This window comes from Lithobates pipiens, unplaced genomic scaffold, assembly GCF_037356315.1.
Source record: "Lithobates pipiens isolate NorthernLeopardFrog02 unplaced genomic scaffold, aLitPip1_a1.2 Scaffold_13, whole genome shotgun sequence".
NCBI classification, from domain to species: domain Eukaryota; kingdom Metazoa; phylum Chordata; class Amphibia; order Anura; family Ranidae; genus Lithobates; species Lithobates pipiens.
In genome coordinates this window covers 417,931,752-417,955,231 of record NW_027507718.1, presented here as the reverse complement: position 1 = coordinate 417,955,231, position 23,480 = coordinate 417,931,752, and the positions used below count along the sequence as shown (strand labels likewise).

At 43.2% G+C, this 23,480-nt stretch overlaps 1 protein-coding gene across 6 annotated transcripts in view; it reads right to left on the bottom strand.

Moving 5' to 3' along the window:
• ATP8A1 (ATPase phospholipid transporting 8A1) overlaps nt 1-23,480 on the bottom strand; it is a 376,828-nt gene that overhangs the window by 159,357 nt on the left and 193,991 nt on the right. For all 6 annotated transcript variants that reach the window (XM_077477552.1, XM_077477551.1, XM_077477556.1 and 3 more), the window contains 2 exons: nt 10,981-11,092; nt 3,222-3,387 (listed from right to left, as the gene is read on the bottom strand). In XM_077477552.1, coding sequence (XP_077333678.1) covers nt 3,222-3,387; nt 10,981-11,092 — 278 coding nt within the window. The remainder of the gene's footprint in view (nt 1-3,221; nt 3,388-10,980; nt 11,093-23,480) is intronic.

Genomic DNA, 23,480 nt, shown 5'->3' with positions numbered 1-23,480 from the left:
GAAAAACCTTAAAGTGGTTCTAAATGCAGTCTATGCATTAAAAAAAAAAAAAAAAAAAAAAAAAAGTGCAGCAGCCCCCATAATACTTACCTGAGCCCATCTCGATCCAGCGATGTTGTACAAGAGACTTGGCTGTCCGGGATTCTCCTTCCTATTTTTCTGAGACACAGAAGCGGGCGCCTTTGGCTCCTGCCACTGTTGTCAAAGTCAGTGAGCCAATGAGGAGAGAGAGGGGGAGGGACCAAGTTGCAGCTCTGTGTCTGAATGGACACACGTAGCTGCGGCTTGGCTGCCCCCATAGCAAGCTGCTTGCTGTGGGGGGCACTCAGCAAAAGGGAGGGGCAAGGAGAGCCAGCAAAGGATCCGAGAAGAGGAGGATCTGGGCTGCTCTGTGCAAAACCACTGCACAGAGCAGGCAAGTATAACTTTTTTTTTGTATAAAAATAACGAACGAGCCTTTAGTATCAGTAAGAACTTGCATTCAATTCTGTTTTTCCCACTTCAGTGTCATACCTACCATTTGCTCTCGGACACTAAATTAGTATTAATGTTGATTCATAACACAAAGAGCAGGCAGGTGCGGTAAAAAGCTGTGAAGCTTGGCAAGTGAATCACAAGACCAACTGAAAATAACAAACCGACTCACACAGAGAACATTTAAAAGTATGTATTTTCAGTGGCACCACTAGGGTTGGTGTCACCTGGTGCAGCAAAACATTGTGTCACCCCCACCCCCACCCTCCTGTCTATCCTGCCCAGCAGGCGGCGCATGGTCATGGGGCACACCCCCCAAACCCCTGTAAATGATAGAATAGGGTGGTATAGGGCAGGCTGAAGTGGTAAGGGACAGGTTAGGGTGGCATAGGGCAGGTTGGGACTCCATGTAGTGACAGTGTGCAGTAACCTACAGCATGCCCCAAGATGAAGACATCCGGGGCTGCTGTGTACACACCTTTTTCTCCTTCAGCTGCAGGCTCAGCCAGAGTGAAGGAGTCTGTGAGAGGAGTGCAGGAGGGAGTCACACCTCCAGCTCCACCCACCAACTCTGGCTGCCTCGGGAGATATTGGAGATCCCGAAGGACAGCTTAACCTGACGGGGGGGGGGGGGGGGGTGTTATAGGCAGCCTCCCCCGCTGCAGCTCTGCAACTGGAAGCAATATAGTACAGAGTTCAGCTGCAGGCGGCGGCCCCGGTGTCATCCCTCTGTGCTGCGGCACCCCCATAGCAATGCCACTGTATTTCAACTTTTTAGGCAGCTTAAGAAATATTCACTTTAAATGTGTGTGGCCTATACTAGTTTTTACAGCCCCAGCTAATTGACATTGTGAAAATATCAGATTGTGCTTGCATGTTTAACTAAAGTCTGATGTCTTTCGCCAGTTTTAGGATTTCAAGGCAAAGACTAAGCTGGCCATATATTAAAGCGGAGTTCCAGCCAAAAGTGGAACTACCGCTTTAAGGACTCCTCACCCCCTGACATGCCACATTTAGCATTTATTTTGGGGGGGGGGGGGTGGGGGGAGCGGGTACCTAGTTGTGACAGGTACCCAGCTCCCACTTCCGCTCCAGCCAACTAGGTTGACTCCGCCTCTCCCCCTCCCACCTTTTGGAATGCGTCACAGGTCCCAGAAGATGTTTGGCCATTCAGGATGCACAGGGCAACACGCGAATGCGCAGTGTGCACCCGGCTGTGAAGCCGCAAGCTGTCACAGCCGGGGGCCCGCACTTCCAATGCCGGTGTTTCACCAGATTAGGCAATGTCAGATTTTGTAACGGAAGTGACGTTCCATCTTGGTACACCCCGCTGTAAGGGTACAGCAAGAAGGCGGCAAGCGGACATCTTTTTAACCCACTGGAGCATTTCATACCAGTAAACTGAACTTCTATAGTGAAATACAGTATTTTGAAATCAGTCTGTTTTGATGTCGAATGTTTAAAAAGCAGTGATGTTCTGTCAGATTAGCAAACCTGTGAGATCAGCAGGCTTGCAATGTTTTTTAAAATTCATCAAAACAGTTAGACGGATTTCAAAATACTGTATTTCCCTATATAAGCTCAGTTTACTGTTAATAATAAGTGTGAAATGCATGACTCCGGTGGGTGTAAAGAGATGTCCGTTTGCCGCATTCTGACTGTAGTCTTATTTCGGACTAAAGCGGGGTGTACCAAGATGGCCGTGATGAAACGTCAATCTGACGGATTGCTTAATCTGACGAAACAGCACCACCGAGAGCGAGGGAAGAGAACCGAAGCTTCGGGCAGCCGCATCGCTGGACCGTGGGACAAGTGAATGTGTGTTTATTAAGTGTCAGCAGCAACACTTTTTTTTTTTTTTTTTTTTACAAAGGGAACTCCGCTTTAAGCCAGTTTCTGTAATTATTGGCACAAAGAAAAGGCTGGATAAGGGACCCAGGTAATATTAAAGTTTTGTATAACACACAAGTTGGGGATACGGTTCTAAATTAGAACATTCCTATTTTGGGATACAAACATTCAAAGTTTAACTCAAAGCATTTTTATTTACCGTATATATATTGCACATTAGCCACAAAAGAAAAAAAAAAAAAAAAAAAAAAAACATTTTATGTGCATCAACTGCTTCTGCAAACTAAGATGTCCACCCACTACAGGCTGCTTGCTGTAAACCACAGAAGGGGGCGGATACAAGACCACTCACCCTGCATAAAGAGAAAGAGCAGCCATGACTGTTTATTACAGGAAGCTCTTGCACAAAGGAAAGGTTTTATCAGGAATTACTGCACAGATCTGGAACACACACACACACACGGCACACCAGAATTCAAGAATACACACACTGCCTGTATTTAGACAATATTTGCTTTAAATAGGTTATTCAGGGTTGTCAGTACTCAAGGGCCACACACACACACAAGGATTTTGGAAGCTGGCTATAATTGTGTGTTTAACCAATTTGTAAATTGTCTATTGAATGGTTAGATATTCAACTAAGGGAGGGTGAAGGACCCATAACACTGAACAAGAAAGCACTAAAGACATGTCATTGTACTTCATGTTGCACCATGGTTTTATTTTCTTTACTTGCATTTTGCATAACCTTTGGATGTAAAAACTGCTTTCCTTTTTGTTATGTAACCTGTGATTTATTACAAATAGCACAATAACTTTTTTTTTTTTAATTAAAAAAACACAAGAAATCACAGGAATTATAAATATGAACAAAACAAAATGTTTTCGCTTACAATTCAAGTTAAGATACCAGTCCCTCTGGTCATGCTGAGAATTCCAGATAGAGGAACCAATAGAACATATTAAAGAGATAGTGAGGAGAGTGCAAAAGAGAAGCAAGATCTGCATGTTGGTGATTCTTTCCACGTTGGACAATTTCAGAGGAGGTCTTGTCGAATTCTAAACAAAGGTAAGAGATGATAATTTTCACAAGCTAGTTAGCACAGTCTCATTATGTGGATACAAAACAGTGATGGCTTATAGATCTGGATCAGAATATAATTGTCTCCATTTGGAATTAGACAAAACAATCTTACATACATACACCCCTATCTATCCAACATAGGTCCATTAAGCTACAGAGAAGGGCAAAACCAAAAACAGAAATTGGTGTGACAAAAGTGCATTCAGCAGAAGATCTGTTAGGAGAACCCTAATAATCAGAATGGACAAGAACTGTGTCAACGGAGCCTTATGCTGGTTACACACGGGCCAAAAACTGTCGGTTCGTCAGGAATCTGCCGACTTTTGGCCCTTGTGTACAGCTGTTCGTTTAACCGAAGCCGGTCTCACAACCGGTTTTCTGGTGAATGAATAAGCATGCTGGGACAAAAACATTGGCTGTGGGTGGTGATCAGTGTGTTGTGGAGTGTGGTGGGGGGGGGGCCCTGCCAGTACAGAGATCTTCCCTGCTGAGCTAACATGTTCGCACATTGGACGTGTTAGGACGGTGATCTGTACATTTTTCTTCCCATTTTTTCCCTCATTCAGCCCACTGGTTTGAATGAGAAAAAAATAATATAGCATGCACACAGCTTTAGATGAAAGCACTTTTTGTGTTGCTTGTGTTTAAAGCGTAACTAAACTTTTTGATTAAGGTGAACTACTTTTAACCCTTATGCTGCTAGCCTTGGTAAACAGATAGAAAGGCATTTTATACTGGTTTTAAACTTTTTCTTTTACATTCCTATAGTTTCTTCCTGGTTTCTGGCCCAGGCCAAAATTATGTCATACATTTCAGGAGCTTTCATGAGCATTTTTTTCCCTTTCATCTGGAGGAAGGGTTTCTCACCTAAGCACACCCTCCTGCCTGAAAAGTACCAGTTACTTACCGGTAACTGTCTTTCTGGGAAATCTTCCAGGACGGCACACCTGAGAGATGAGAGGCTCCTCCCTACAGGAAACACAATCGACAGCTGTTTTAAGTCCCCACCCTTCCCCTTGATCCTCAGTTTGTAGAGAAGTAACTCCTGAACCAGGTTCACAAGGGAAATCATTCCTCATAGGTACTCACCTTCTAGTGTTCTAGAATTTTCCCTCCTCCAACGGGCGGGAAGTAGGCCTGCCGTCCTGGAAGATTTCCCAGAAAGACAGTTACCGGTAAGTAACTGGTACTTTTCTCAAGTCATCTTCCAGGACGGCACACCTGAGAGGATAAACAAGTACCTCAGGCCTACCTTAGGGTGGGGCCACTGCAAGACCCTCTTGGCGAACCTTGGCTCTGCAGTGAGCTTTACCTCCACTTCATACGCTCATATGCTTGATGAAGGCATCTTAGCTGGATCATGCGGCTGATCTGCAGGTCTGCTCCACAGATGTTCCTGCCTTTTCCGCTTCAGATGCAGTATCTAGGTGAAATGGGCTCTTAAAAATGGAATCAGAAAACATGTTAAACTTGTAGGTTAGCAATGTTGCCTATCTCACACATCTAACAACCATGGCCTATTATGCCTGTAGGTGCTACTTAGAACCACTAAAAAGATAAATAAGAGACCTGTGTAAGACAAGGACACTACATTAATCAATAAGAGGGACTGTCTTAACACTATCCTGTTGAGGGAAATAAAACGGCTTCCTTTTTATCTTTATGTCAGCAAAAGACTAAAGGGAAGCCTACTTAAGGGAAATAGATTAACAGAAGCTTGAACCCTGGGTTTAAGGCATGCCCAATCTATGTCCTTACTTACGCCTGAGAGCCTTCTTCAGGAGATTAAAGTCCCTAGCAGGAGTAGACTACCCATATTGCTATGTCTAGTTTTGCTAAAAGGGCAAAATGAAGGCCATGCACCGAGCCGAAACCTATTCGATCGGGTATACATCTTTATACTTCATCCTCAGGCCCTAATACTCCTCTGAACAGAACTCTCCAAGTTCTTACTAAACAGGGCGATTCATTATCCCCTTCCTCCAGTGTCCCATAACCCTACAGGGCTTCAACCCTAGGAAATGGTTCTGGCATCCCTGAATGTAAGTGGTCAAGGTTTTCTGACATGTGGCATCTGCAGCCCGAACTCCTGGCCCCTCCATGGAAAAGAAGGCTGAAATACAAAAAGGTGATACATGCATTATTAATATCACAAATAAAATGATCATAGATTGTGGGCACGGCACAATAGATTTAGACAGAAAGGACACAAGCATAGACAACAATGTTGTGTGCCTGAGTGTGACTAGCTAAACCAATATATCAAATATGGGAAGAGACCCAAATCTGAACCTCAATGTAGACAAACAGTCCTCATAGTCTGGTTTTCTGATGTGCTGCCAAGACGTAAAAACATTAAGACTCAAGCAAACCCTAAATGCTGCGTATTTCTTTAGTGCAGCTAGCTAGGTCATAACTGATATATAAATACGGAAAGGACAGGAACCCCCTTTACTGTTGTGCTTTACCTATGTACAGCAAAACAAGGCTATAAAGACAGAAAGACCCAAACTTCTATGTTGTGTATTTCTGACAAACCACCACAGTTATAAGATTAATATGAACACCAACTCCCGTGTTGTGCATTTCTGCTGTGCCACAGGGAAAAATATGGAACACAAGACAATCCTTTCTGTCATGCACTTCTGTAGTGTAGTTCAGATAGAACCAACACTGAGAAAGGACACAAGCAACCTGCAGCATTGTGTTTTTCTGAAACAGATAGCACCAACAAGCTTCAATCTTAAGTATTTCTGCTGTGCAACAACATAAAAGCAGACACTGAGGAAAAAGACAGACAGCCTTTACAGCTGCAATCTTTCTGGTCTGCTGCAAAATAAAACAATAACGCCATGATGAGTATTCCTGCTGTGTAGCAAAACCTCAATCAGAAGGGACAGATAAGTTTAGGGTTCCCACACCCGTGCGACCCAACCTGCGACTTGGGACTGCAAGACGCATGAGAAGTCATATACTATGGCTTCCAATGGGTACCATTTGTGTCTGTGCGACACCAGCAGTCCCTGATTCCTGGATCCACAGACCTCAAGATTACACAGGTCGCAGGGAAAAAAAAAAATAGCAATTTTCAGGTCGAACAAGTAAGGGGTCCCCAATGCTGTGACTCCCTGGAGGATTGCAGCCAACAAACCCCTGCTGTGTATCCCTAAGATGCAGAAAGGTAGATCCATGAGAAACACTGCTCACTGCTGTGCCTGATATACAAACGATAAGGCAGTAAATATAGGACATACAGGACACAAACATTCAATCTTTGTGTATGTCTGATGTGTAGTTATATACCAATACTGAGCAGAGAGGCCACCATCCTCAATGTGTCTCTCAGCTGAGCAGCAAAAACAAAATCAGAAAAAGACAAGCAACCTTCACTGCTGTGTCCTTTCTGATATGCAGCCAATAAGGCAGTATATGCAAGACATAAAAGGACAGACAACCTTCAATCTTGTATATGTCTGATGTGCAACAATATAACAATTCTGAATAGATATAGCACATCCATATTGAAGCGATTTGGCCTTGCGACTCAACATGTCAAATCGCATGGCTAAAATCAGCACAACACCACTTTGTGGTGCTACATGGATTACCAAAGGCAGTATATGTACTACACCTGGCAAGGGTTCAATTTGTATTTCTGCTATGTAGCCCAGCAAATTCGAACCATCAATTTTCACTGCTGCCTTTCTGATAAGGCAGTAATACAGGACACAAAACCTCACAGACCTTAATGCTGTATAAATCTGATGTGCAACAATAAAACACTATGAATAGAGATAGCACATCCATATTGAAATGATTTGTCATGCGACTCAACATGTCAAATCGCATGTTTAAACTCGGCAGCCATTGCTGTTAATAGCACTGTCTGAATCAGCACAACGCCACTCAAATCAGGACCATCAGACTTCACTGCTGCCTTTCTGATAAGTAACCAGCAAGGCAGTAAAACAGGACACAAAGCCCCACAGACAGACCTCAATCTTGTGTATGTCTGATGTGCAGCAATATAACCATTATGAGCAGAGATGTCACCAGACTCAATGATGTGCATTTCTGCTGTGCAGCACAAAACCAGAAAGTACAGACCACCTTCACTGTTGTATTTTTCTGATCTGTAGCCAAACAAAGCAGTACCTTTAGTATATAAAGGACATCAAACAAGCTTCAGTGCAGTGCATTTCTGATGTACAGCAATATAGCCCTTATAAGCAGAGATGTCACAAATCTCAATGTGTATTTCTGCTGTGCCACAAAAACATCCCAGCAAGGACAAACTTTCACTACGGAGGTCTACTGGTGTGCAGCCAAGGAGGAGTCATGGTCTATCCCTTTATGAAATAACCAACAGGCAATTTATTTCATAGGCATAGCCTGGGCTGTAGATACTAAACCTTCACCACCAGTGAAGGAACAGATCCTAAAATGGTTGGACACCCTACTATTAGTAGTAGTTGTTGTCCTACCTTACCTCCATAGACTGAGCAAACGCTAGCCAGCACATATCCAGGTGGTGCTGATTAGCAACTAAAGTCTCAATGAGCCCAGCCCTAGAGACCAATTTAAGACCTCTCTAGAAGAGGTGGTTACCAGTTTAGCCTGGGAGGTAAATAGCTATTTGCAGGCTTCAAACAATCAATTATGTAGCTCTTGCATAGGTTTGCACAGAAAATCCTCAATTAAAAGGATGTAGGGAGCGATCTATGGTGAATCGCCTTTAGATCTGCCACTGAGTGGATTGTAGCCCAAACCAATAAAAAAAGTTTCTTACCTCCTACACTATAATATAAACACAGTGTAAAGGTGGAGTGGGAGGTTGGAGCTTATGAAAGTTAACTATAGCAGGCAACCCCCAAAAGGAGGATCTGTGACAAGGGAACCCCTACTGTGCCACACAGTAGCTTGGTCTCTGCCCATCCTTGAATGTTAGGTCAGCTTTTAAACATTGTGAAGCAACTTTAGATTCCTAGCAGCTGGGCTAATAGGGCCGGTAACCTAGTGCACCTGCTGACCAGGGGAGCTTCTGAATCCACCAACCACTGCCCAATTAATAACCTGTTCAGTGGTATACCTGGCCTGTAAGTAACTTTGTATCTACCAGGTCCCCTTTGTACGCTATATTCATCCCTACTAAATGTACCACAACTGGGCATGTAGGGAGAGGCTGGCAACCTACTGCTGCGATAACCACAGTGTCTCTGCTGTAAGAGGGAGCTGTGGCTGGTGGTTTTAGCAGTGGCATCTGCGCTATTTGTATCCCGACCCCAGGTTCTGCACTGCACCAGTCAGTATATACACGGGGAAGGGGGAGCAATGGACTACCTACCTCTTTCTCATCTGAGGTGGTTTAGGCACACTCGTTCCTCTGCACCACCTGTCCACCATACAGCTTCTCTGATGTAAGAGGGGCTGCAGCTGGTGTTTTTAGCAGAAGCTTAAGGGCTATTTGAATCCAGACCCCAGGTGAGATCTCAAATGCCCAGAAACCCTCTGGCTGGAATTGGGGATTTTGCAGCTAAATTCCCACGGCAAAAGGAAAGTAAAGTACTCACCGTTGTCGTCTTCCTCTTTTTGCCACAGCCAGCGGGCTTGCTTTTCCATCCTTATGGTCCACACGCAAGGAGGATAGCCGCCAAAGTGCTCCCCCCCCCAACTGCTGTCCCCATAGGGAGGTGCCAGGTTAGGCTGTGTCCTGCACTGTACCAGTCAGTCTATATACATGGGGGGGGGGCAATGCCTTCCATTCCTCATTCCCATCTTCATATCTGAGGTGGTTAAGGCAGACATCCACCGTAGTAAACTGGTGCCTCCTCGCTCTAGAGAAAGGAGGATGTGGGCGCCTGCTCCTACTGACTCTCAGCCTTCCCTCCTGGGTAAGAACGCCGCCGCCATTTTCCCGAAGTTTGAAAATGACGCGGGTGCTTGTTGCCACGCCCTCTCCGGCAGCCCACGCGAGCTACCGGGGACCCAGGAGTCGGGGACAAGATCCCCCTGGAAAGAACCGATGGCCAGCACCCCCATCTGAACAGCCACCTGTACAGGTAAGGAGGGGGAGACAGGATAATGGCCCCTGAAGTTCTGGGTACACCACTGTACCCAGGGTCCTTCAGCTCTCAGGGGGGCTCTTCCAATTTCTGCTGCCCGCCCTGAGGAAAAGATAGGGGAACCCCCCAGGAAGGACAAGAATATCCTACCAGACCCAGAGGCTTCCCAGGCTTGTGGTCCGGCTCCAAGGGGGAGACCACCAGCCCCAGGCTTCGGGTCATTTGGAAAAAAACAAACAGTTTCGCTGTGTAGGGAGAAACACAATCAAAAACTGAGGATCAAGGGGAAGGGTGGGGACTTAAAACAGCTGTCGATTGATTGTGTTTCCTGTAGGGAGGAGCCTCTCATCTCTCAGGTGTGCCGTCCTGGAAGATGACTTAAGAAATAAAGGAAAATTGATTCCACGTTAGTAAATGCATGAATCATCTGCCCTTACTCAAGATGGCTGCAGCAAGAAATGCTAGGGGGTGTTTTTAAAGAATGGAGACATGGATGGAAAGGAGAGGTTTTTTTTCCGCTTGAAGTGCTATAGTTAGCTCCTCTTTAACTTGCCTATAAAACCAGCCAACTATTGCTCATCTAAATCAACATATAAAATATCCCCCCTCCAAAGTATAGGCACTCTACCTCATGGGAACCCTTTAACAACAAAGCAGAGAATACTTTGAAAGAACAATTCCCACTAACATGACTACCTTTATGAAAAAATATACTAGCACAATTGACTATGGATTGTCAGACATTCTGCAGAGATTGGATCTAAATGCTCAATCTGTACACACCGCTCTTAAGCACCCTGCACAACTAAGCTTTACATCTGCTGTGGTGAATGAGGTAGGAGATGACCTGCCATCTCCAATCATCTCAGGGACAAACAATAGTGTTAAGGATAGGTTTTGTAGGCTGCCTAATAAATGTATTTTACTGATGGATGGTGGGCACAGCTAAATTCAACAACTTGCATCTCAAGTCTATGAGAAGCTTAACTCTGACACAATGGTATTAATGGAATTGAAAGACTGCATCAGTGAGAGGTTTTTTTCATTTAACTTTTCTAAATTTGGGTTTTAAAGAAGAACTCTAGGCAAAACTTTTTTCTTTTTAATTTGTATTTGTTTGAGTAAGGGAGGGTCAAACTTTGTCAGTTTATTTTTTGCCATCTATCCGTCCCATTGGGGAGATTTACCTTCACTTCCTGTCCCATAACCAAGACACGAAGTGGGAGGAAACCCCTGCAAGTTAAGGGAATCCCTTGGGGACCCCCAGGTCACCAGAACTAGTGTCCCCATTGAAAGATTTCCCCTCTGTTACTTTTCTGGGGACAAGCCCAAAATTTGTGATTTTTCTTTACTTTCATGTTCAATGATAATGGTAAACAAAACAAATAGTGGGTGAATCTCCCTGACGGGGGCACAGACAGCAATACAAACTAACAGTCAAGTTTTGCCTTTAGCTGTACTTTAACAACTGAGTTTGCGACAGACAATGATGATGGTAAAGATTACCTGCATTAGTTTTGTGTCATGGCCTGTGTAAACAACTATTCCATGGACCCACTGCGTGTTCCTCAGCTGGGCTCCTCTCAGAAGGATCTGGTCTGGGCCTAGCGGGATAGTCCTAGAAGAGACAGAAAAAAAGTAAACATTTTTTCTGATAATACACTATCAAATGCAGATAAAAGACAAGGGGCTCAATTCACTAAACATTATCTATCGCTTTAAGATCAGAGGCAAAACAGCATTTTTCATAAATTCCCCGCTGACAGAATATGAACAAAAGAAAAGAAAACCGCATGGAGTCCCCCAACATTCCACACCAAGCCCATGTTGGACCCTGGCTCGGTGGTTGTGCAGGGGGTGACTAAACAGAATCTAGAAGCTCCCTTTAGAAAGGAGGCGTCAGTATCCCGGCCCCCTATGTGAATAATTTCTACTCATTCACCAAAAAATGGTCAAACTAAATAAAAACCCAAAGCCAGTTTTCGACAAGTCCTTTATTTAAAACAGTAAAAAAAATAAAAAATAAATGGCCCTTAAAATAAATTGTGTCAGACATTTTAGGGCTTGTGAAAGAAGGTTTGCCATTGGGGACAGCCAAAGTGTATGGAGTCAGTAGGGTCCAGTTGTTTTCAACACTAAAAATCCCGCAACTATCTGGTACCAGGTTCTCTGCACCAATTTTTAATAAGAAAGTCAATATACAGTGGGGAAAATTATTATTTTATCCCCAGCAGATTAATTTTGCCCACCTGCAAAGAAATTAAGGGTCTAATTATTTTTTTTTTTATTATAGGTGTATTTTAACCACTTCAATACCAGGCACTTAGACACCTTCCTGCCAAAGCCAATTTTCAGCTTTCAGCGCTGTTGCAATTTGAATGACAATTGCGCAGTCATACAACACTGTACCCAAACAAATTTTTTATCATTTTGTTCCCACAAATAGAGCTTTCTTTTGGTGGTATTTGATCACCTCTGCGGTTTGTATTTTTTTGTGCAACAAATAAAAAGACCAAAAATGTTGAAAAAAAAAAAAAGTTTCTTTGTTTCTGTTAAAATGTTTTGTAAATAAGTAAGTTTTCTTCTTCAATGATGGGCACTGATATGGCTGCACTGATGGGCACCGATAAGGTGGCACTGATGGGTAGTTATGGGTGGCACAGATGGGCAATGATGACAGATTGGTGGCATTGCTGGGAATCATGTTATATAATGATGCCAGTCAGTGCCCATTTGTGGGCACTGATTGGCACAGAGTGGGCATAATTTGCACATGTGGATGGCCATGGGGTACATACCTGTCCATCTGTTGCCCCCTTCCCTGGTGGTCCTGGCGGCTCTCCTGGTGGTCTAGTGTGGGCATCCGAGGAGGGGTTGCACTGATAATCAGCGCAGACCCCCCCCCCCGTCAGGAGAGCCGCCGATTGGCTCTCCTCTACTCACGTCTGCCGATCGACAGCTTTTCCTGTTGACATTGTGATCAGCCGTGATTGGACTCGGGTGATCATGTGGTATAGAGCCTCTGTTGCAGGCCCTTTATCAAGATCGGTGGAGCAGTGTGTCAGACCGACACCCCACTCCACCAATCGACACATTGTGCGCCCCCACGGGCACACACCAGCTGTTATCCTGAAGGACGTCATATGATGCCCAGTCAGGATACTGAACCACCGCCCGGCCATCATTTTGCTTTAAGCCAGGCAGGAAGTGGTTAAATGACAGAATATCAACCAAAACTCCAGAAAAAAAAAAAACACATGATACAGATGTTATACATTTAGTTGCAGTTCAGTGAGTAAAATAAATATTTGATCCACAACCAACAATAATTATGGCTCCCAGACTGGCTATAGTATGTTCTCATGTGGTACACATATTAGTCCTGTCAATTTAAGAAGGTGCTCCCAACGAGTACCCGTTATGTGTACAAAATACACCTGTCCACAGAATCTTTCTTCCATTCAAACCTCACTTTCATGGACAAGACCAAAGAGCTGCCAAAGGACAACAGGGACAAGATTGTAGACCTTTAAAAGGCTGGAATGGTCTACAAGACCATCAGCGAGAAGCTTGGTGAGAAGGAGACAACTGTTGGAGTGATTATTAGCAAATGAAAGAAATACAAAATAACCATCAATCACCCTCAGTCTGTAGCTCCATGTAGGGTGGGGGAGGGGGTCTTGTGTAAGTTCACTTTACAGTTTTTTCTGTAAAGATGAACTTGCCCTTTAAGGATATAGAGATCTGTAAAGAAGAGTGGACCAAAATCCCTCCCGAGAGATGTGTAAACCTGGTAACCAACTACAAGAAACGTCTTACATCTGGTCTTGCCAACAAGGGTTTCTCCACCAAGTACTAAGTCGTGTTTTTTATTATTCTACGTTTTTCACATAAAAGTTAGAGAATGTATTAAACATTCAGGACTAACATTCAACAGTACCAGACTAATGAGAGCAGCAATCTTCCCAGAGCAAATAACCGAGAAAAAGTAAAAAAAAAAAAAATTATAATAATATATATATATATATATATATATATATATATATATATATATATATATATATATATATATATATATATATATATATGCACACACACACACACACACACATATATTCTTAATGTATATATATTTTGTACATACAGTACAAGTTCTCAGTAAACACCACCATAGCCCCCCTGCCATAACAAGAGAAATTAACGTAAGTGCCTATCAAGACCTATATAGACCCAGCATCTCGCCAGCATCAAATTATTATTTTCCCCATTGTAAAAAACATTAAACAGCCTGCAAGTCTTTATTAGATACCATTTGGTTAGGCGGTTTGGCTATCACAGAGATTAAACATTATTGAATTCCAGTAATACTCAGACATTCAGCACTGTGTCTCCAAACTATACCACGAACTAAAATTACACCAGTGTACTGCAAACACTAAATACAGAAAGACAGGCCAGAGCTAACCATATGGCCTCTACGATGCGCTTATACAGCAAATTAATTGTGTAGAAAATGTTCAACAATGTCCCTTTGGGCACACAGGTTACATGAGGACAAGGACAGAAGTTACCTCTCTGTACAGTCTGAGGACAGACACAAAACTCAAACCTGCACAACTAAATAAATTCAGAACACAAGAGCAAAAATGCAATACATTGCAACTTACTAACAGTCAGTGGTTACTGCATTACTTTTCTTTTTTTAGGCAAGGAACATGTTCAGCAAGCACTGTTGATTTTGGCAACACCGCTATCCCACCCACCACTGCCCAGAGATGAGAGAGCCGAGCCTGGGAACGTGATAGCTTCAGTGCCACTCAGCAGGACATAGTGCTGCCTGCAGAACCTGAGGATAGGGGGTGACAAATGGACTGGACTGTGACACCAAAGGGATGAAGAGGCTCTGCAGGTAAGGGGTAGCTGTGTACACCAGGAGGGCTGGGACATAGGAATGCATGTACTGTGTACTGCATAGACTAGACACTAATGACACTGACTGTACTGCCAGATCTTGATGTAAAGGAGAACTCTCATGTAAGAGGGTATTCTGCAGACTCCCATGTAAGGGGGGCTCTGGTGACCAAAGACCACCTTACATCAGAGTTCCCCTTTACATAAGGGGCCGCAGAGGTTCCCCTTACACTGCAGACTCTGATGTAAGGGGGTTTTCTCTGCTGGGTTATAGTAATCTGACAACCTGTCCTGATGTAAAAGGCGAAATTTATTTTTTGTGCTGGGGCGGGGGGGGGGGGGGGGGGGATTTGTGGAAGAGAATTTATTCTGAAAGGGGCATGTGGATAAGTGCTAGGATAGGGAAGAAGGGGGAATTGCACAGGGACTGGGGATTTGGGGAGGGTGGAGAAGGACTTGTGCTAAGGGAGAGGGAAGAAGATTTGTGATGCAAGGGGAATTTGCATTGTTCTGTTTAACCACATCCCTTAAGCCCCTTCTACTGTTGAGTTTGGCTACGCCCACATTTTGCGGTGGCACGCTACACGCACCACAGGTAGTCTCCTTCTTACAGTGTCCCTCGTTTTGAAGTTCAAAAGTTGGGAGATATGGGAATGCAGTCTGGGTGAAAACTGAGGCTCCCCCCAGATTCAGTTGAGTGAATAAACACAGCTGACCAGGAACAGGTGTGTTATTCACAGGATTATCGGCTGGGTTTAAAGGGAAAAAAGGAAAACCAATGCAACCACTACATCTAAGGACTGGTAAACTGAAATATATTGTATTTTTGTTTTTAGATTTAGATACACATTAATGCTAAAAGTCTCAAATTCAATGTAATCTCTGCAAAATATTACTAGCAGGATTAAAAGGGCATGATGATAATGTTGGATCAATTTTTATTTTTGGTAAAATAATAATACAATATGGGTGTGGAGATGCAGTATATACGGTGCCTTGAAAAAGTACTCATACCCCTTGAAATTTTCCACATTTTGTCATGTTAAAACCAAAAACATAAATGTATTTTATTGGGATTTTATGTGATAGACCAACACAAAGTGGCGCATAATTGGGAAGTGGAAGGACGATGATAAATGGTTTTTAAACTTTTTTACAAATAAATATAAAAAAAAAAGTGTAGCGTGCATTTGTATTCAGCCCCCTTTACTCTGATACCCCTAACTAAAATGTACTGGATCCAATTGCCTTCAGAAGTCACTCAATTTAGTAAATAGAGTCCACCTGTGTATAACGTAATCTCAGAATAAATATAGCTGTTCTGTGAAGCCCTCAGAGGTTTGTTAGAAAACCTTAGTGAACAATCATCATAATGAAGGCCAAGGAACACACCAGACAGGTCAGGAATAAGGTTGTGCAGATGTTTAAAGCAGGGTTAGGTTATACAAAAATATCCCAAGCTTTTAACCTCTCATGGTATACTGTTCAATCCATCATCCAAAAATGGAAAGAGTAGGGCACAGCTGCAAGCCTACCATGTCATGGCCATCCACCTAAACTGACAAGCTGAGTAAGGAGAGCATTAATCAGGGAAGCCACCAAGAGACCCATGGTAACTCTGCAGGAGCTGCAGAGATCCACAGCTCAGATGGGAGAATCTGTCCACAGGACAACTATAAGTTGTGCACTCCACAAATCTAGCCTTTATGGAAGAGTGGCCATTGTTGAAAGAAAGCAATAAGAAGTCACATTTGCAGTTTGCGAGAAGCCACGTGGGAACACAGTAAACGTGGAAGAAGGTGCTACAATGGAATGGTTTAGATCAAAGCATATTCATGTGTTAGAATGGCCCAGTCAAAGTCCAGACCTAAATCCAATTGAGAATCTGTGGCAAGACTTGAAAATTGCTGTTCAGATGCTCTCCATCCAATCTGACAGGGCTTGAACTATTTTGCAAAGAATGGACACAAATGTCACACCCTAGATGTGCAAAGCTGGTAGAGACATACCCAAAAAGACTTGCAGCTGTAATTGCAAGGAAAGGTGGTTCTACAAAATATTGACTCAGGAGGGCTGAATACAAATGCACACCACCCTTTTCACATTTGTAAAAATATGTTGGACACCATTTATGACTTTCCTTCCACTTCACTATTACTGTATTTATCGGCGTATAACACGCACTTTTCCCCCCCTAAAATCAGTGGGAAATAGGGGGTGCGTGTTATACGCCGATCCCCAGCTGTTTGTAAGCCTTTCTGCCGTTCTCTGCGGCTTCCATGTATTTTTGGCCGCACTCGGCTATCTTCGGCCGCACTCTGTGGCTTTTGGAAAGCCTAAAATAGCCGAGAGTGGCTGAAAATAGCCGAGAACGGCCGAAAATAGCCAAAAGCCACCGAGAACTACCGAGCGCCGCCGAGATACACAGGACATTCGGTCTGCATCTCGGCGGCGCCATTTTTAAATGGCAAAGACACAGACAAGACTGCAAATGACTGACAAGGCTAAATGCAAGGCTGCAAATGACTGACGAGGCTAAATTCAAGGTTGCAAATTACTGAAAAGGCTAAATGCAAGGCTGTAAATTACTGACAAGGCTAAATGCAAGGCTGCAAATTACTGACAAGGCTAAATGCAAGGCTGCAAATTACTAACAAAGGCTAAATGCAAGGCTGAAAATTACTGACAAGGCTAAATGCAAGGCTGCAAATTACTGACAAGGCTAAATGCAAGGCTGCAAATTACTGACAAGGCTAAATGCAAGGCTGCAAATGACAGACAAGGCTGCATTGATGGGCATTTAAATGTAAGTTTTTTTTCCTTAAACTTCCCTCCTAAAAGTTTTTTTCTTTTAAATTCCCTCCTAAACTTGGGGTACGTGTTACACGCCGATAAATACGGTATGTGCCACTTGTTGCCACTAGCTACCATCTTCCCTAGCATCCTCATACAAAGGTGAATTGAAGGTCCCTTCTTTCTCTTGACTACCCGGACAAGATCCCTTATGGCACTAACTTTTGTCCGAGGCAAAAACACCTTTTCTTTGATTGTGTCTATAATCAGACCCAAGTATTCCAGTCTCTGCACTGGCCATAAAGCTGACTTCTCCAGGTTGAGAACCCAAGTCAGGTGTTCGAAATACTGAACCGTGCTGGACACATTTTGGTCTTATCTAATAATAGATCTTCTAGGTATGCCATTATTGATATACCCTGGACTCTTACTCTCACTAATATTAGAGACAGAATTTTTGTGAACACCCGGGGGGGGGGGGGGGGGGGTTGGGGGGGGCGGGGGCAGTAGCTATCCCGAAGGGCAAGGCTACAAACTTATCATAGAAACCTCTGGTGAGAGAGGAAAATTGGCACACGCAGATAGGCATCCTAAATGTCTATTGATGCTAGAAATTCTGCTCCCCTCAGAGTGGATACGACTGACAGGATTGACTCCGTCCGAAGGGAGCATATGTTTAGGAATTGATTCAAACCTTTGAGATCCAGAATGGGTCTCACATTTCCATTCAGTTTTGGCATCATGAAAAGATTTGAATAAAATTCCATGAATCGTTCTTCTGTCGGGACTTCTATAAATCACACCTTGTGACCTAATTCGGTCTAATGCCTGGAATAAGGATTGTCTCTTTAGAAGGTCCTTGGAAACATTTGATCTTAGAAACCAAGATGGTGGAAATTCCCGAAACTCTAGTTTGTAGCCTAGAGATACTGTGGAATTGACCCATTTGTCTTGAATCCCTTTTCCCCGGGCTTCTGAAAACTGCAGAAGCCTTCCCCCCACTGAATGAATGGGGGGCGCTCCTTCATGAGGAGGCCTTAGGACCCTGTTTTGCAGGCCTCTGAACCCAGTGTTTTTACTGGCCCTGTACTTGCCTTTGAGGCTTACCTCGAACTGGACGGAGGAGGCAGTGAAAACTGCCTGGAGGCTAAGGCCCCCAGAGCCGGGGAACTAGAACATTTAAATGAAGGATGTCTACTCCTCCAACAGGTAAAAGCGCACTCTTACCACCTGAAATCTTTTGGATATACTTATCCAATTAGTCTCCGAACAAGCGCTCCCCATGAAAGGGAAAACCTGACAATAGCTTCTTGCGGGCAAGTCCGCTGACCAATTCTTTAACGAAAGAATTCTGCGCATATGCACAGACAAGAAAACAAAGCACGATACTTACTGAATAGAATCAGTAAGTGCATCAATCGCAAAGCATAAGGCCCTTAGCAGGTCCGCCAACTCGCAAGTAGCTTCACCTTGCGCAGGAATACTATTAATGATTCACTTAAACTGGTCCTTCAAGGACTGACAGATTCCTATAGCTGCTACTGCAGGTTGTGCTGCTGAACCAGCTATGGAAAAGAAGGGTCCAAGTAAAGATCCCAGCTTTTTATCAGCTGGATCCTTAAAAACCTGAGCATTATCTAACGGACAGGTTAAGCTCTTATTCACAGAAGAAATGGCAGCATGCACTGCAGGCAAACTCCATTTCTTTGAATTTCTCATCCATTGGGTACAGAAGTAAAAATCTTCTAGGAGGGATAAAAACTCTATACTGATGATCCCAATCTGCATATACTAATTGCTCCAGTAGTGGGTGCAGAAGGAAAGCATATGAACTCTGCGGAGGTCGCAAAGACCCTAGACAGGAAAAAAAGGCTCCGGTCAGCTCTACCGGGGACAATTTAAATGCGGAATGGACCAAGTCTGTAAGGGATTGCACTAACAGTCTTTGTGACTGAGAGGCTGAAAAGGTTCCTCAGAGATTTATTCTCAGTAAGAGGAGTCATCTGCTTGACCTTCTTCCCAGTCAACAAGTCAGAGGCACTTACACCTGTGTGCCCAACCAACTGCTAAGCTGTAGTCCAGCTATAATGCCACCATCACCGCTCAGCCTAATGACCAGTAGCCGTGTCTTGTAAATGCCTGTATTCAAAAACCCCACAGTGCTTACGCGCCCCCCCCCCCCCCAGCAGCACTTGCTTTGTGTTCGTCCATCAGCCAGACTCTGAGCCGGCTGCGCCGTGGGCTACGTGCACATTTGTTCTCCATGTGCACCCCAGCCACGTTTTAGGCCATGCGCCCACGTCCTCAGCAACTCTTATCTGGGGGGCTTGCCTCCATGCGTGCCTGTTCCTACTAGAAGGAAATTCTGGCGGTATGGGGCAGTAGAGGAGTGCGCTGGGATGGACACTGCGTCTGCTGCCCATCTCTTGGTCTTGCCGTCACTGACAATGGGGAGCCTGGACAAGAAAGTATTCCTGAAATAACAGAAAATATTAGGTATGCGTCTAACACAGCACCACCCTCTAGTGGTGATCACAGGCATGACACACCCAGATAGTAATTACGATGGCTGCTCTGTGTCCAGTGATGTACGATAATGAAATATATTTATATTTTTGTTGGTAACATGACAATGTGGAAAATTTCAAGAGGGATGAATATTTTTTAGGTCACTGTACACACAAACACATACCTACACACCACACACGTTGAAGCCTCAGGAGGGTCCAGTGAGGTTCTTGTCATTGCTCTGACTTATGTGTAAATTTTAGATTAAAGTGGCTGTAAGGTCAAAAAACAAAAACAAAAAAAACCCCTGCAAGACAAGAGGCATAATGAGCTAGTATGCATCGCATACTAGCTCATTATGAAATACTTAGCTTAGATCGAAGCTGTTGCGATGTGATTAGCGACATGTCTCCCAGAGTTATGTCTGGGCTTTGCGGGCTCTGCCACAGTGATTGGCCAATGACGGCGGCACATGCGGATACAGTGAATATCTCCTAAAATGTTCAAGTTTAGGAGATAAGGCTTACCTGTAGGTGCCATGACTATTGTAGGCTTACCTGTAGGTAAAAGTGGTGTTACAACCAATTTAAGGCCTCATTCAGATGTCTGCTGACACCCATAGCCTGTGAATGTATGTCTGTGTATGTGGATCACAGTGCTGCATGCAGGTGATCCATTCATGTCTATTGTGATGCAGCTGCACAGATGCCTGTCCCAATTTGACAGCCGTGGGGTTGAGCAGCCTCAAGTGCTGATTGTAGGATTTTTTCCCATCATACTTACCTGTAAAATCTCTCTTTGAGTGCATCATGGGACACAGAGTTAGGCTAATATTCATTACCTACTGGGTTATACTTAATCTCCAGGTGAATGGACACTGGTAGACCAAAGGTCTTTAGACAGGAAGTGATCCCCTATATAACCCCTCTCATACAGGAAGTACTTCAGTTTTGTAGCAAGCATTGAATCCTCAAAAAAAGAGGGAAGGAACATCTGTTTCCCATGATGTACTCAAAGAAAAGGATTTTACAGGTATGACGAAAAAAAACTATTTTCTTTTTCATACATCATGGGACACAGAGTTAGGCTAATATTCATTACCTAAAAATAGTAAATAAAGAATACCACGATAACACAGTTCAATCTCTAAAAGTAAGCTGCAGCTAGAAAGTGAGATACACACCAAGAAATAAAGCTGCGCTATAACAATGATGTGAAAATCATATACAGTGACTATATGAGTGAAAAGTAAAAATGATAAACAAATTAATAGGTGTAAATAATTATATTAACATAAAATTCATAAATAACGTTTGAGAAAAAAATGTCTATGGGTGAAAATAAACAACATCATGTGTACAGAGTCAGTCTATAAATCACCAGAAGGTAAACCAGGGTGGTTTGGTATACACTAAGGGACTAGTGCACCTCCACCACACAGATTGTGAGCTTACCAGAAGGCAAGCTTTACAAAAGCCAGCGGCTCTAACCCAGCCAAGGTCCTTATCCAGGCTAACAGTGGCAGCACCTCCAGGTTTTCCAAATAGACCACAGCAAGCTTCAGGTAAGCGATCATGAATACTCAAGCCACAGAGGTACCAGCCCATTACCCAAAAGGAAGGGGAACACACGGTGTAAAATCTTAACAGTATACAGTTTAATAGATGAAATCGCACTTACATAATTTTAAGATCATCAAGGTAAAAAAGCCGGCCCGTAAAACAAGCGAACACCCATCCACTGCAAGGATAACGCAATGACGTCAGCACGTCCAACCTCCTGATGCACGTTTCATCATAAAATGATGTCATCTTGGGGAACGGGCAATGCACTGACACATCGCGCCATATAAGGAAGCAGGGAAACCAAGCCTCCATCTGAGTCGTAGGATGGAGACACCTACACTTCCACACGGAGGTCCGAAGATCCGGATCCACCATGTTGGAAACTGGCAAAAGAGTTAAAACCAACTAAAAATAATCATGTCTAAAGTTTTTATACTAGGACGAGAACTACCTAAAATTACACGTGCCAAACTAGTAGCAAGCAAATTCATAGAGAATGGAAGCCATTTGATTGGACTAACTATAAATTCAATCGCAGCCAGAAAATATCAATTCGACCGCAACAAATTAAATATATTAAGAGGGCTGACAGGTTCCGTGGATAACCTAGTGATGACAACCCATATAATGGTGTCAATCAGCTTCCCATAATAGGAAGCAAGGAGCAAACTACAAAATATTATATTTAGAAAAACTTTTATTTGGTAAAAATAATTATATATACAGGATTGTCAAATAGAACAATAGAGATTTCTTCCAAAGGCATGCTACATAACCATGCACTAGCACCAATTACAGGGAAATAACAAACCTAACATCATAAAAAAAAAGGGAGAATATTTATTTGTTAATGTAAATCATCAACAACTAATTGGAGTTGAATAAAAACACTAATCAAGATAAACGTTATATATACTAGAATAAACTGACAATTTAATATTGGCCGTTGAAAATTAAAGGGTCCGCAACATCATGGACAACCTAATTCCAGACTTGACTATCAAGTCTGAGAAAAGGGGAAAGAAACCATATGCCACATGAGTTGACTACACCATTAGTCCCCAAAGTTCAATGGGAAGCCAAAAATTTTCTAGGAGGGAAAAAACTTCTTAAATAAATCTCACTATTCCTCAACACAAGAGTATTAAGAACTTGATAAGAAAACATTGGCACATTATAAACAATGACCAGATACTGTGAACAGCTCTTCCTAAAAAAAAAAAACACACATTTACAAAGGGGCCTCTTCTCTTCGCGATAGAGTGTCAAAGAATGTTTTGAACCCTCCACCCATTAAAGTTATTTTTTAAGAACCTTACTGGATTTTACCAGTGCAGGAGGTGTGTGTGCTCCCTTAACGGATGCACACAGAAACGTACTCATAGGTTCTCTTCATCCAGTACTTTAAGAGAGCACGAAATTAAACCATTACATGTTCCACAGAGGGGATCGTTTGATCCAGTGCCCTTGTGGACTCCAGTATGTGGGCAGGACAAAACGCCCCCTTTCTGTGAGACTCCATAAAAATATCAAAAGTGGTTTCCTTAAACATTCAGTGTCTAAACACTATTTTTTGGTCCATAATAAAGACCCTTCCAAGACTATTTTTATGGGAATAGACAAGTATCGCCAAATATGGAGAGGTAATCCCCAGGTTAGAAGTATTTCAAGACTTTAAATGTCTTGGATTCATAGGATTAAATGCTACATCCCATTCGGGTTGAACATGGATGTGGACGTAAATGCATTTATAGACAATTCTGAAGTATATTTTCCTTCCTATATTGGTTATTTGACCTTGTGATTTATTTGTTTTATACTTATTGGTGTGAAATCATGAGTCGGTGGTGGGGAAACCTAATGTTGGGACCTTTGGTTCCCCATGTTGGGGCCAGAGGGTTTCTTCTCATCCCATATTGGGTTAGGAATAGTGTAATATTTATTTCCTACTGGGACGTCCCAGAACAATATCCTTGAGGGGAGCGAGATACCCTGCCAAACAATAGCCAGCAGACCTTATACAGCAGCCTGCAGTACACTGCGGCCGAAAACTGAATCCTCGGCTGCTCGAACATCCACTTGATAACATTTTGTGAACATATGTAATGAAGACCAGGTAGCAGCCTTACAAATCTGAGCCACATTTACCTGATGGCGAAAAGCTCAGGAGGTTTTTACACCCCTTGTTGAATGAGCTCTCACCCTAAAGGGAGGAGCTTTACGTTTCAG